Below are 14,167 nucleotides of genomic sequence, written 5' to 3' on the forward strand. Positions count from 1 at the left end.
AGACATACGTACTTTCTTTAGATATACAAATACTTTTTGCCTTAATACACTTTCTGGTACACTTTTTAAATACCGTATTTTCCGCACTATAAGGCGCACCTAAAAACCACAAATTTACTCAAAAGCTGACAGTGCGGCTTTTAACCCGGTGCGCTTTATATATGGATTAATATTACGATTCATTTTCATAAAGTTTCGATCTCGCAACTACGGTAAACAGCCGCCATCTTTTTTCCCGGTAGAACAGGAAGCGCTTCTTCTTCTACGCAAGCAACCGCCAAGGTAAGCACCCGCCCCCATAGAACAGGAAGCGCTTCTTCTTCTACTGTAAGCAACCACCCGCCCGCGTAGAAGAAGAAAAAGCGCGCGGATATACCGTACGTTTCATTTCCTTTGTGTGTTTACATCTGTAAAGACCACAAAATGGCTCCTACTAAGCGTCAGGGATCCGGTTCATGAAAAGACACAATCTCTCCATCCGCACACGGATTACTATTTCACAGCAACTGATATTCCTGTGAACCGCACTGGGGATACAACGGGAGCACGTACGGTGAATATTCGCACCACAGGGAATGAGAAGTCATCCTTCACTGTGGTTCTAGCTTGCCATGCTAATGGCCAGAAACTTCCACCCATGGTGATATTCAAAAGGAAGACCTTGCCAAAAGGGACCTTTCCAGCCGGCGTCATCATAAAAGCTAACTCGAAGGGATGGATGAAGAAAAGATGAGCGAGTGGTTAAGGTAAGTTTAAGTTTACGCGAAGAGGCCGGGTGGCTTTTTTCACGCAGCTCTGTCCATGTTGATATACGTATGTTTGTGATTGCACATTTGCGTACATTTTGGGAGTGAACAGAGTTGTTAGAACGCTGGTTTTTAATATATTATTAAAGTTTGACTGACCTATCTGACTGTTTTTTTGACATTCCTTTAGCGCAGTTAGATGCGGCTTACAACACGGGGCGGCTTATTGGTGGACAAAGTTTTGAAATATGCCGTTCATTGAAGGCGCGGCTTTTAACCCAGGGCGCCTTATGGTGCGGAAAATACGGTAATCTAACGCGTTATTTTTTATATTCAGTAACTCAGTTACCGTTACTACATGATGCGTTACTGCGTTATTTTACGTTATTTTCCATGTAGTATCGGCTAGAAACAGAAGATCTGAGTGTGCTTTATTGCGGTGGAAAAGAAAAGGCGTGCTTTGTGTGGGGGGGGGGGGTTCCAGACCGTAGTTGAGGGGCGCAGGGGAGACGTTCCTCCAGGGCCTATGTACGTCTTCGGGGCTAACAACCTTCACTTTACCCGGCAGTGGGTCTTTACAGCTGAGGCTAGAGCACCTGCACGCACTCACTGTCGCCGCTCGCTCACCTCTCTCGCCCACTCACTCACTGACGTCACTCACCTCACATGCTGTCATATCTTAAAGGGCCACACACACAAAAACATACGCTAATCTCATAACAACTAACAAGACATCATGGCGAAGCCAGAAGTCGAGTTTTTTTTAACATGGAGACATTCTCAATACTTTTCTTTTGTCGAGCACAAAGAAAATAACATTTTAGTTAAATGTAAGTTGTGTCTTGGATCAAAGATCATATCTACTTAAAGTTAAAGTTAAAGTGCCATTATGTTGCAGCTATTTAAAATAGTTTTGTCAATTTGTTCTGGCCTGAAATAAATTGGCCCTTTGAAACATATCTTTGTCTTTGTGTGTTGTATGTAGAGCACATTGCTTTTTGAGTTCAGTGATGCAAATGCATGTCAAGTTGATCAACACATTGTATTATTCTCCAGTGCAATAACAGTACTGAAATGAAGGCTAAAAGGGCATTAATGGGAGCCTTAAAAAAAGGGGGAAAAAAGAAGTAACTAAATAGTTACTTTTCACAGTAACGCATTACTTTTTGGTGTAAGTAACTGAGTTAGTAACTGAGTTACTTTTGAAATAAAGTAACTACCGTATTTTCTGCACTATTAGCCGCACCTAAAAACCACAAATTTACTCAAAAGCTGACAGTGCGGCTTATAACCCGGTGCGCTTTATATATGGATTAATATTAAGATTCATTTTCATAAAGTTTCGGTCTCGCAACTACGGTAAACAGCCGCCATCTTTTTTCCCCGTAGAAGAGGAAGCGCTTCTTCTTCTACGCAAGCAACCGCCAAGGTAAGCACCCGCCCCCATAGAACAGGAAGTGCTTCTTCTTCTACTGTAAGCAACCACCCGCCCGCGTAGAAGAAGAAGAAGAAGCGCGCGGATATTACGTTTCATTTCCTTTGTGTGTTTACATCTGTAAAGACCACAAAATGGCTCCTACTAAGCGACAGGTTTCCGGTTCATGAAAAGACGCAATCTCTCCATCCGCACACGGACTACTATTTCACAGCAACTGCCTAAAGACTTTCAAGAAAAGCTGGCTACTTTCCGTGCATATTGTAAAAACAAGATAGCTGAAAAAAAGATCCGGCCAGAGAACATTATCAACATGGACGAGGTTCCACTGACTTTTGATATTCCTGTGAACCGCACTGTGGATACAACGGGAGCACGTACGGTGAATATTCGCACCACAGGAAATGAGAAGTCATCCTTCACTGTGGTTCTAGCTTGCCATGCTAATGGCCAGAAACTTCCACCCATGGTGATATTCAAAAGGAAGACCTTGCCAAAAGAGACCTTTCCAGCCGGCGTCATCATAAAAGCTAACTCGAAGGGATGGATGGATGAAGAAAAGATGAGCGAGTGGTTAAGGTAAGTTTACGCGAAGAGGCCGGGTGGCTTTTTTCACGTAGCTCCGTCCATGTTGATATACGACTCCGTGCGCGCCCACATCACGCTGGTTTTTAATATATTATTAAAGTTTGACTGACCTATCTGACTGTTTTTTTGACATTCCTTTAGCGCAGTTAGATGCGGCTTATAACACGGGGCGGCTTACAGGTGGACAAAGTTTTGAAATATGCCGTTCATTGAAGGCGCGGCTTATAACCCAGGGCGCCTTATGGTGCGGAAAATACGGTAGTAACTGTAACTAGTTACTGGTTTTCAGTAACTAACCCAACACTGTTTACAGTACAGATAAGTATTATTTATTTATTTAATTTTTTTATACACTGTAGCACTTTGAGGTTGTTTACTCAATGTAAAGTGCTTTTTACAAATAAAATCTATTATTATTATTATTATTAATATTATTAAAATGACAATTATTAATTTTTCACTGATATATACAGTATTTGTTTGTTGTCATGACTTCTGGCATTCAGAATAGCTAAATATAACAATAAGCGTCTCACCCGCCTCCTCGTCTGTCTTCTTGTCTTGGGGGGCCGGAGGAAGAGGTGCATTCTGGGTCTTCGGCCTGAGTGACGGGAACAGTGTCAACATGAGTTTGGAAGGAGGAGGAGGAGTTAGAGGAGCCGGCTCCTGATTGGCCGCTCCTGTGGAAACCGGGTGGACAGCCGTGTCGTCCAGGTCGTTCCACGCGTCGTGGTCGTCGTCATGAAACACTGCATGGTCCGGCAGCACCTCTTTGTCTTCTGTCAGCGTGGAGTCGATGCTGCTTGTGGCGTCGCTCTCGCCGCCGTCGGAACCCTGACAGCTGTCCTCGTCCTGGTAGGCGAGACTGTTGTACACGGGCTGAGGCGGCGCGGGGAAGCAAGGCGGCGTGGCGCCATGGTCCGCCTCTTTAGAGTCGCCGCCGGCCGCAGACGAGGTGTCCTCTTTGTGGTCAAAGTTCACTTTGCTCTTTTGCACAGCGTCGCCGCTTCCGAGACTGCGGCGCTGCTCTCTGGCGGGCGGGGACTTGATGGGGGTGGACGAGAGGCGTCTCTGGTGCAGACTGGCCGCACCCAGCAGCTTCCGGTTGTGATGATCCATCTGGAGGAGCTGCAGGCCCACAAACACAATGTCACTTATTCCCAACCTCAAAAAGTCTTTTGTTACGACCATATTTGGACATGACACTCACCTGAAGGTGATTTCTACCTGCCAATCAGCACAAACCAGAGGTGGGACCAAGTCATTGTTTTGCAAGTCACAAGTAAGTCTCAAGTCTTTGCCCTCAAGTCCGAGTCAAGTCCCGAGTCAAGACAGGCAAGCCCAGAGTCAAGTCCAAAGTCAAGACTGGAAAGTCTCAAGTCAAGTCCTAAGTCCTGCATTTTGAGTTTCGAGTCCTTTCAAGTCCTTTTAACCACAGACTAATATATTAACACAGATTGTGTATGCTTTTCAAACGCTGTATTTATTTATTAAAACAAGTGCATTTTAAATTGCAGGAAAGAAAATTGTGCTGACATTGCACTTTATAATAGCACTATTAACCAGTCATTTTAAACATTAACTCATTCCTTTACAGAACAAACACATTGAAAAATAAAGTGCAAATGTACTTATTTGTACAAAAGTGTTAACATTGACAAAACATGACATATACGTGAACATAACAAAAAAGTTGTACTTTTTATATGTCAGGGCCCTATGCTGCATTGCATCTGCAAAAGACCAAATTAGCCAAGAGTCTGTCAGTCATTTGTGCACGATGGGGGCGTAGTATGATGCCACCATGGCTGAAAACTCGCTCCACTGGAGCACTGGAGGCAGGCACTGCCAAGACTCTCATGGCCACTCGGAACAGTGAAGGAAGAGTCTTCATGTTCAATGCCCAGAACAAAAGGGGGGAGAGAGTTTTTTTGGGTTGGTGCACTACTTGTAAGTGTATCTTGTGTTTTTTATGTTGATTTAATTAAAAAAAGAAAAAATATATATATATATATTTCTTGTGCGGCCCGATACCAATCGATCCACGGACCAGTACCGGGCCGCGGTCCGGTGGTTGGGGACCACTGAGGTAAACAACCAACAGTATGTCAGAAAGCTAGCTAAAACGGTACACATATTCATAATATAGTATACATTTTAACTGACCTTTATTTGACTATTTTTGTCTTTTTTTAGGTGGCTAAAATACGCGGTGCTGCTGACCGCCGTCTAACGTTACGTGTGATATATTGACTAACGTAACCCTGCTTAAAAAAAATCACTGAACAAAAAGTATGAATAAGGTAGTGAACTGCAACAGATTCCCGTGTTTGCAATAACGTTATAACGTTAGCAGTGAGTTTACAGCCTCACTGATTTAACTACACAGCAAATAAAAGTCACGTTACTTAGCCAATAAACGTTATCTTACATTCAAAACTTACCGTTCTTTGTGCAACTTCAAATGCCGGACGAAGTTGGAAGTTGTTGCCTCTCCATCAGTAATTTTCGAACCGCATGTGTTGCATACTGCAAACCGTTTTGTGTTGACCACCTCGTAATTTTTATACCCAAACAAAATTATTTTAGGTATCATTTTTTGTTCACTGGCGTGTGGTTTGGACATGTCTTCTTCGTTGGTTGTCCTGCAATTTGATTGGATGAATGCTGTGTGATGAAAACAAAGTAGATCTAATTTGATTGGCTGTTGTACTGAGACCACACCAGCTGACACACGCAACGCTGATAGACAAGTACACAATGAAAAATACGGAGCGCTCCCGAATAACTTTTTCATCTTTGGGTTTTGGGGAAAGTAGCAAGTCATGTCAAGTCATGTCAATTCAAAAGGCTCAAGTCCAAGTGAAGTCACAAGTCATTGATGTTAAAGTCTAAGTCGAGTTGCAAGTCTTTTTACATTTTGTCAAGTCGAGTCTAAAGTCATCAAATTCATGACTCGAGTCTGACTCGAGTCCAAGTCATGTGACTCGAGTCCACACCTCTGGCACAAACTAATATAACAATAGCTCAACTTAAGAGTGTTTTGACGTAAGAGCTGTCTTGCATGTACAAGCATTAATCTTTCTTCCTGTGGCAGAAAACAACTCTAATGACATAAACAAACATGTGGAATCCAGGTTTATTTTGCCATGCTTTTGTTTTGAAGTTGACCTCGCAGGTTGCACTGACCAGGAAGTGACTAAAGGAAAGTTTAAATGCTGTGTAACAAGACAGTGGTTATGTCGCTGCTTCCTGATAATAATAATAATAATGATAATTATGATAATAATAAGTCACTGCTGGACTAAAGAAAGAGGTTCCGCAGCCTCCGTAGCAGAACCTCCAGGTTCTGTAACAGCTTCTTCCCTCAGGCCGTAAGACTCTTGAACGCATCATAATCATCCCCTCAATTCCCCCCAAAAATGGATTAATATACTAATAAACTGGAATATAAAGACAATATAACATACATCAATAAATGTGGATGCATATGCAAAAGTGCATTATATTTATCTGTACAGTAATCTATTTATTTATATCTGCACCTTATTGCTCTTTTATCCTGCACTACCATGAGCTAATGCAACAAAATGTTGTTCTTATCTGTACTGTAAAGTTCAAATTTGAATGACAATAAAAGGAAGTCTAAGTCTTAATCTATAATAAGCAAAACCACAAAAAAAAAAATATATATATATATACACAGGTAAAAGCCAGTAAATTAGAATATTTTGAAAAACTTGATTTATTTCAGTAATTGCATTCAAAAGGTGTAACTTGTACATTATATTTATTCATTGCACACAGACTGATGCATTCAAATGTTTATTTCATTTAATTTTGATGATTTGAAGTGGCAACAAATGAAAATCCAAAATTCCGTGTGTCACAAAATTAGAATATTACTTAAGGCTAATACAAAAAAGGGATTTTTAGAAATGTTGGCCAACTGAAAAGTATGAAAATGAAAAATATGAGCATGTACAATACTCAATACTTGGTTGGAGCTCCTTTTGCCTCAATTACTGCGTTAATGCGGCGTGGCATGGAGTCGATGAGTTTCTGGCACTGCTCAGGTGTTATGAGAGCCCAGGTTGCTCTGATAGTGGCCTTCAACTCTTCTGCGTTTTTGGGTCTGGCATTCTGCATCTTCCTTTTCACAATACCCCACAGATTTTCTATGGGGCTAAGGTCAGGGGAGTTGGCGGGCCAATTTAGAACAGAAATACCATGGTCCGTAAACCAGGCACGGGTAGATTTTGCGCTGTGTGCAGGCGCCAAGTCCTGTTGGAACTTGAAATCTCCATCTCCATAGAGCAGGTCAGCAGCAGGAAGCATGAAGTGCTCTAAAACTTGCTGGTAGACGGCTGCGTTGACCCTGGATCTCAGGAAACAGAGTGGACCGACACCAGCAGATGACATGGCACCCCAAACCATCACTGATGGTGGAAACTTTACACTAGACTTCAGGCAACGTGGATCCTGTGCCTCTCCTGTCTTCCTCCAGACTCTGGGACCTCGATTTCCAAAGGAAATGCAAAATTTGCATGGTTGGGTGATGGTTTGGGGTGCCATGTCATCTGCTGGTGTCGGTCCACTCTGTTTCCTGAGATCCAGGGTCAACGCAGCCGTCTACCAGCAAGCTTTAGAGCACTTCATGCTTCCTGCTGCTGACCTGCTCTATGGAGATGGAGATTTCAAGTTCCAACAGGACTTGGCGCCTGCACACAGCGCAAAATCTACCCGTGCCTGGTTTACGGACCATGGTATTTCTGTTCTAAATTGGCCCGCCAACTCCCCTGACCTTAGCCCCATAGAAAATCTGTGGGGTATTGTGAAAAGGAAGATGCAGAATGCCAGACCCAAAAACGCAGAAGAGTTGAAGGCCACTATCAGAGCAACCTGGGCTCTCATAACACCTGAGCAGTGCCAGAAACTCATCGACTCCATGCCACGCCGCATTAACGCAGTAATTGAGGCAAAAGGAGCTCCAACCAAGTATTGAGTATTGTACATGCTCATATTTTTCATTTTCATACTTTTCAGTTGGCCAACATTTCTAAAAATCCCTTTTTTGTATTAGCCTTAAGTAATATTCTAATTTTGTGACACACGGAATTTTGGATTTTCATTTGTTGCCACTTCAAATCATCAAAATTAAATGAAATAAACATTTGAATGCATCAGTCTGTGTGCAATGAATAAATATAATGTACAAGTTACACCTTTTGAATGCAATTACTGAAATAAATCAAGTTTTTCAAAATATTCTAATTTACTGGCTTTTACCTGTATATATATTTATATATAAATGTATGTATTAGGGGTGTAACGGTACACAGAAATTTTGGTTCGGTACGTACCTCGGTTTAGAGGTCACGGTTCGGTTCATTTTCGGTAGAGTGAGAAAACAACAAAATATACATTTTTGGGTTATTTATTTACCAAGTTTGCAAAATCTTCAACCAAAAATATTTTTCTTAGTGTAATATTTGATGTGGAGTAATGGGAACCTTTGATAGGTCAATAAGTCATAATAACATTGATTTTGATTCAATATTATGTTTTGAGCATAGACAGTTTGAAAGAAAAAAAACAGCTTTGTTTTATTAGTCAACATTGCAACTTTTTCTAAATTACATTTAACCTTTTCTTAATCCTGAACATACATTGAAAATACACGCAACCCTAACTCAAAATGCCGGACATTTGAGGCCTTTAAGAAACTCCGCCCTGACAACTCCGCAAAAGAGGACATGTCTGGTGAAAAGAGGATGTATGGTCAGTCTATCCTAGCCTGTTAGCTGCTAGCATGTCGTGTGTTGTGCCTCGGTGTGCATTGTTTACACAACGTACTTAATATGTCCGTGTGGAAACTCGTTCGGTACACCTCCGAACCGAACCGAAACCCTGGTACCGAAACGGTTCAATACAAATACACGTACCGTTACACCCCTAATATATTGTACTGGTTTTGAAGGTGAAAGCTACCAAAATGGGCCCCTCATCCTCTGATTCGTCAGTCTGAGGCTAGTGATGGGTTGATGAGGCGTCATGAAGCGTTTCGACACATTGCAAAACTGTATTGATACTGTGTCGATACTGTGTCACTAAATACTGACATCTGCTGGACATTAAAAATCCCTACAGGCAACCTATGGACCGACTCAACTGACACTGATTTGATGCCCTAGTACAGGGGTCACCAACCTTTTTGAAACCAAAAACTACTTCTTGGGTACTGATTAATGCGAAGGGCTACCAGTTTGATACACACTTAAATAAATAAATATATTGTCATTTGTAAGTTACACGTAAGTGTGATTTAAACAAGAATAGCTAAATAAATAAATGTATATATATAAAAAAATGGGTATTTCTGTCTGTCATTCCGTCGTACATTTTTTGTTCCTTTTACGGAAGGTTTTTTGTAGAGAATAAATGATGAAAAAAACACTATATTGAACGGTTTAAAAGAAGAGAAAACACGAAAAAAATTAAAATAACATTTTGAAACATAGTTTATCTTCAATTTCGACTCTTTAAAATTCAAAATTCAACCGACAAAAAGAAGAGAAAAACTAGCTAATTTGAATCCTTTTGAAAAAATTTGAAAAAGAATTTATGGAACATCATTAGTAATTTTTCCTGATTAAGATACATTTTAGAATTTTGATGACATGTTTTAAATTGGTTAAAATCCAATCTGCACTTTGTTAGAATATTTAACAAATTGGACCAAGCTATATTTCTAACAAAGACAAATCAGTATTTCTTCTAGATTTTCCAGAACAACAATTTTAAAAGAAATTCAAAATACTTTGAAATAAGATTTAAATTTGATTCTAAACATTTTCTAGATTTGCCAGAATAATTTTTTTGAATTTTAATCATAGTAAGTTTGAAGAAATATTTCACAAATATTCTTCGTCGAAAAACCAGAAGCTAAAATATGTATTATTCTTTACAATAAAAAAAAAAAAAAAAATTAAAAGGTAAAAAGGTATATTTGTTTAAAAATCCTAAAATCATTTTTAAGGTTGTATTTTTTCTCTAAAATTGTATTCTAAAAGTAATAAGAAGCAAAGTAAAAAAATAAATGAATTTATTTAAACTAGTGAAGACCCATCCGTCCATCCATTTCTACCGCTTATTCCAAGTGAAGACCAAGTCTTTAAATTATTTTCTTGGATTTTCAAATTCTATTTGAGTTTTGTCTCTTTTAAAATCAAAAATGTCGAGCAAAGCGAGACCAGCTTGCTAGTAAATAAATACAATTAAAAAAATAGAGGCAACTCACTGGTAAGTGCTGCTCTTTGAGCTATTTTTAGAACAGGCGAGCGGGCGACTGATCTGGTCCTTACGGGCTACCTGGTGACCGCGGGCACCGCGTTGGTGACCCCTGCCCTAGTATATACAATAATATAAACCAAGTCATTGTATTTCATTTAGGATTATTTCATATCTTCATTTAAATAAAAATATGTTTTTTAGATACAGTCAATAAATAATGTGAACATGTATCATAACATGGAAATCTAAGAGAACATGTTGTGGATGATTGTGGACTGGGAATTGTTTTAATTTTATTTTTTTACACATTTTTATTAAAAAAAAAAAAAAAAGTTTTTCCGACGTATTACATTTTAGACGATTTCTCTTCTTAGTTATTATTTCTCCGGCTGTAGAAAAGAGCCGCTCACAGGGCACAGAGGAGGCGTCAGTGCGACACAGTTGGCGTATCGGTCACGTGACCAAAACAGCTCATGATCGGTCACGTGACTTTCTAAAAGCGGTACGCGCACCGACACAGGGTTTTGCTCTATGAGCTCGACGCATGCGCCGATGCATCGGTGTTGCCGGACCCATCACTATCTGAGGCCCTCAGTGGAAAAATGTGTGCGAGAGTATTCCTTCCTGCAGTGGAGCAACATGTTTGCGTGCTACTGCATCCACTCTACTTTTGCACACGCGTCATTAATCATCCACATTCGTGTATGCATTATGTGTCATGGTTGACGTGCGAGGAGAAACATCACCTTGGCGACGAAGGAGGAGTTGGAGGAGAAGGAAAACTCCTCGGCCGCTTTCTCCAGGAGTTCAAACTCTCCCAGCTCCACGTTCTCCAGCTGACGCTCGCACTCCCAACGCTGTTCCTTCTCTACGAAGGACGCCTCAAAAGACTCCTGCGGAACTCCGCCTCCCGACTCTGTTCTGGGACCGCATGTCAGGCGGACGCGCGCCCCGCTCGCCTGGGCCCGCACACCCGCCTGCTTTGTCTCGGCGGGCTGGACCGGGCGGACCTCCGCCGGGTCGCTTTGAGCACCCGCAACTCCCCCGCGTCGGTCTGTGTTTTGTCTCTGGTGGCAGCCCAACACCTTCTTCTCGACTGCCTTGCCCTTCACGCTGGGATTCTGGGGCGGCCAAGTGGTTTCCCTGGGACGGTTCTCCTTGTTGAGAGTGGCGGTTTTACGCTGGACAGGAAGAGGCTGCTGCGACGCTTTCTTGACACCGCTCTCCGAGTTTCTGGGCTGGGTCGCTGCTTTGGGAGGAGTCTTCCCGTCCTTGTTGGTAAATCTGGACAGACCCTGGCCTCGCCTCAGAAAGGCCCTTTTAGTGTGCGTGGAGTCCCTTCCGTCCGGCTTCTGCAAACATCGCAGCAATGTTGAGGTTTAGTGCAAAAAGCTGAAATTTTTCCCAAAATAAGACTTTTACACTTAAGAGTGTAAAAAACATCGATTTACAGTGGGGCAAAAAAGTATTTAGTCAGCCACCAATTGTACAAGTTCTCCCACTTAAAATGATGACAGAGGTCTGTCATTTTCATCATAGGTACACTTCAACTGTGAGAGACAGAATGTGAAAAAAAATTCCAGGAATTCACATTGTAAGATTTTTTAATAATTTATTTGTAAATTATGGTGGAAAATAAGTATTTGGTCAATAACAAAAATTCAACTCAATACTTTGTAATATAACCTTTTTTGGCAATAACAGAGGTCAAACGATTACTATAGGTCTTTACCAGGTTTGCACACACAGTAGCTGGTATTTTGGCCCATTCCTCCATGCAGATCTTCTCGAGAGCAGTGATGTTTTGGGGCTGACACGGACTCCCTCCACAGATTTTCTATGGGGTTGAGGTCTGGAGACTGGCTAGGCCACTCCAGGACTTTCAAATGCTTCTTACGGAGCCACTCCTTCGTTGCCCGGGCGGTGTGTTTGGGATCATTGTCATGCTGGAAGACCCAGCCACGTTTCATCTTCAAAGCTCTCACTGATGGAAGTAGGTTTTGGCTCAAAATCTCACGATACATGGCCCCATTCATTCTTTCCTTAACACGGATCAGTCAGCCTGTCCCCTTAGCAGAAAAACAGCCCCAAAGCATGATGTTTCCACCCCCATGCTTCACAGTAGGTATGGTGTTCTTGGGATGCAACTCAGTATTCTTCTTCTTCCAAACACGACGAGTTGAGTTTATACCAAAAAGTTCTATTTTGGTTTCATCTGACCACATGACATTCTCTTGGAGTCTGACTGTTTGAGGCTGTGGACAGGTGTCTTTTATACAGATAACAAGTTCAAACAGGTGCCATTAATACAGGTAACGAGTGGCGGACAGAAGAGCTTCTTAAAGAAGAAGTTACAGGTCTTTGAGAGCCAGAGATCTTCCTTGTTTGAAGTGACCAAATACTTATTTTCCACCATAATTTACAAATAAATTCTTTAAAATTCCTACAATGTGAATTCCTGGATTTTTTTTTCACCTAATGTCTCTCACAGTTGAAGTGTACCTATGATGAAAATTACAGACCTCTGTCATCATTTTAAGTGGGAGAACTTGCACAATTGGTGGCTGACTAAATACTTTTTTGCCCCACTGTATATACATACAGTCGTGCTCATACGTTTACATACCCTGGGAGAATTGATGATTTCTTGGCCATTCTTCAGAGAATATGAATGATAACACAAAAACATTTATTCCACTCATGCTTAATGGTTGTGTGAAGCTATTTATTGGCAAACAACTGTGTTTACTCTTTTTAAATCAAAATAGCAAAAGAAAGTACCCAAATGACCCTGATCAAAAGTTTACATACCCCAGTGACTTTGATCTGATAACATGCACAGAGGTTTGAATGGCTAATCAAGGTTCCAATCCTCACCTGTGACATGTTTGTTTGTAATTACCGTATTTTCCGCACTATTAGCCGCACCTAAAAACCACAAATTTACTCAAAAGCTGACAGTGCGGCTTATAACCCGGTGCGCTTTATATATGGATTAATATTAAGATTCATTTTCATAAAGTTTAGGTCTCGCAACTACGGTAAACAGCCGCCATCTTTTTTCCCCGTAGAAGCGGAAGCGCTTCTTCTTCTACGGCAAGCAACCGCCAAGGTAAGCACCCGCCCCCATAGAAGAGGAAGCGCTTCTTCTTCTACTGTAAGCAACCACCCGCCCCCGTAGAAGAAGAAGAAGGCGCGGATATTACGTTTCATTTCCTTTGTGTGTTTACATCTGTAAAGACCACAAAATGGCTCCTACTAAGCGACAGGTTTCCGGTTCATGAAAAGACGCAATCTCTCCATCCGCACACGGACTACTATTTCACAGCAACTGCCTAAAGACTTTCAAGAAAAGCTGGCTACTTTCCGTGCATATTGTAAAAACAAGATAGCTGAAAAAAAGATCCGGCCAGAGAACATTATCAACATGGACGAGGTTCCACTGACTTTTGATATTCCTGTGAACCGCACTGTGGATACAACGGGAGCACGTACGGTGAATATTCGCACCACAGGGAATGAGAAGTCATCCTTCACTGTGGTTCTAGCTTGCCATGCTAATGGCCAGAAACTTCCACCCATGGTGATATTCAAAAGGAAGACCTTGCCAAAAGAGACCTTTCCAGCCGGCGTCATCATAAAAGCTAACTCGAAGGGATGGATGGATGAAGAAAAGATGAGCGAGTGGTTAAGGGAAGTTTACGCGAAGAGGCCGGGTGGCTTTTTTCACGCAGCTCCGTCCATGTTGATATACGACTCCATGCGCGCCCACATCACGCTGGTTTTTAATATATTATTAAAGTTTGACTGACCTATCTGACTGTTTTTTTGACATTCCCTTTAGCGCAGTTAGATGCGGCTTATAACACGGGGCGGCTTATAGGTGGACAAAGTTTTGAAATATGCCGTTCATTGAAGGCGCGGCTTATAACCCAGGGCGGCTTATGGTGCGGAAAATACGGTAATGTGTGTGTATAAAAGGTCAGTGAGTTTCTGGGCTTCTGACAGACCATTGCATCTTTCATCCAGTGCTGCACACATGTTTCTGGCTTCTGAGTCATGGGGAAGGCAAAAGAATTGTCAAAGGATCTGCGAGAAAAGGTAA

The 14,167-nt window shown here is 41.6% G+C and overlaps 1 protein-coding gene across 2 annotated transcripts in view; it reads right to left on the minus strand.

The window, feature by feature from the left end:
- The window catches only part of cpap (centrosome assembly and centriole elongation protein), a 62,981-nt gene that overhangs the window by 18,234 nt on the left and 30,580 nt on the right, over window positions 1-14,167 (minus strand). For both annotated transcript variants that reach the window (XM_061926116.2, XM_061926115.2), the window contains exons 5-6: window positions 10,809-11,414; window positions 3,306-3,897 (exon numbers count right to left, since the gene is read on the minus strand). In XM_061926116.2, coding sequence (XP_061782100.1) covers window positions 3,306-3,897; window positions 10,809-11,414 — 1,198 coding nt within the window. The remainder of the gene's footprint in view (window positions 1-3,305; window positions 3,898-10,808; window positions 11,415-14,167) is intronic.

This window comes from Nerophis lumbriciformis, linkage group LG31 (assembly GCF_033978685.3).
Source record: "Nerophis lumbriciformis linkage group LG31, RoL_Nlum_v2.1, whole genome shotgun sequence".
Lineage (NCBI taxonomy): Eukaryota > Metazoa > Chordata > Actinopteri > Syngnathiformes > Syngnathidae > Nerophis > Nerophis lumbriciformis.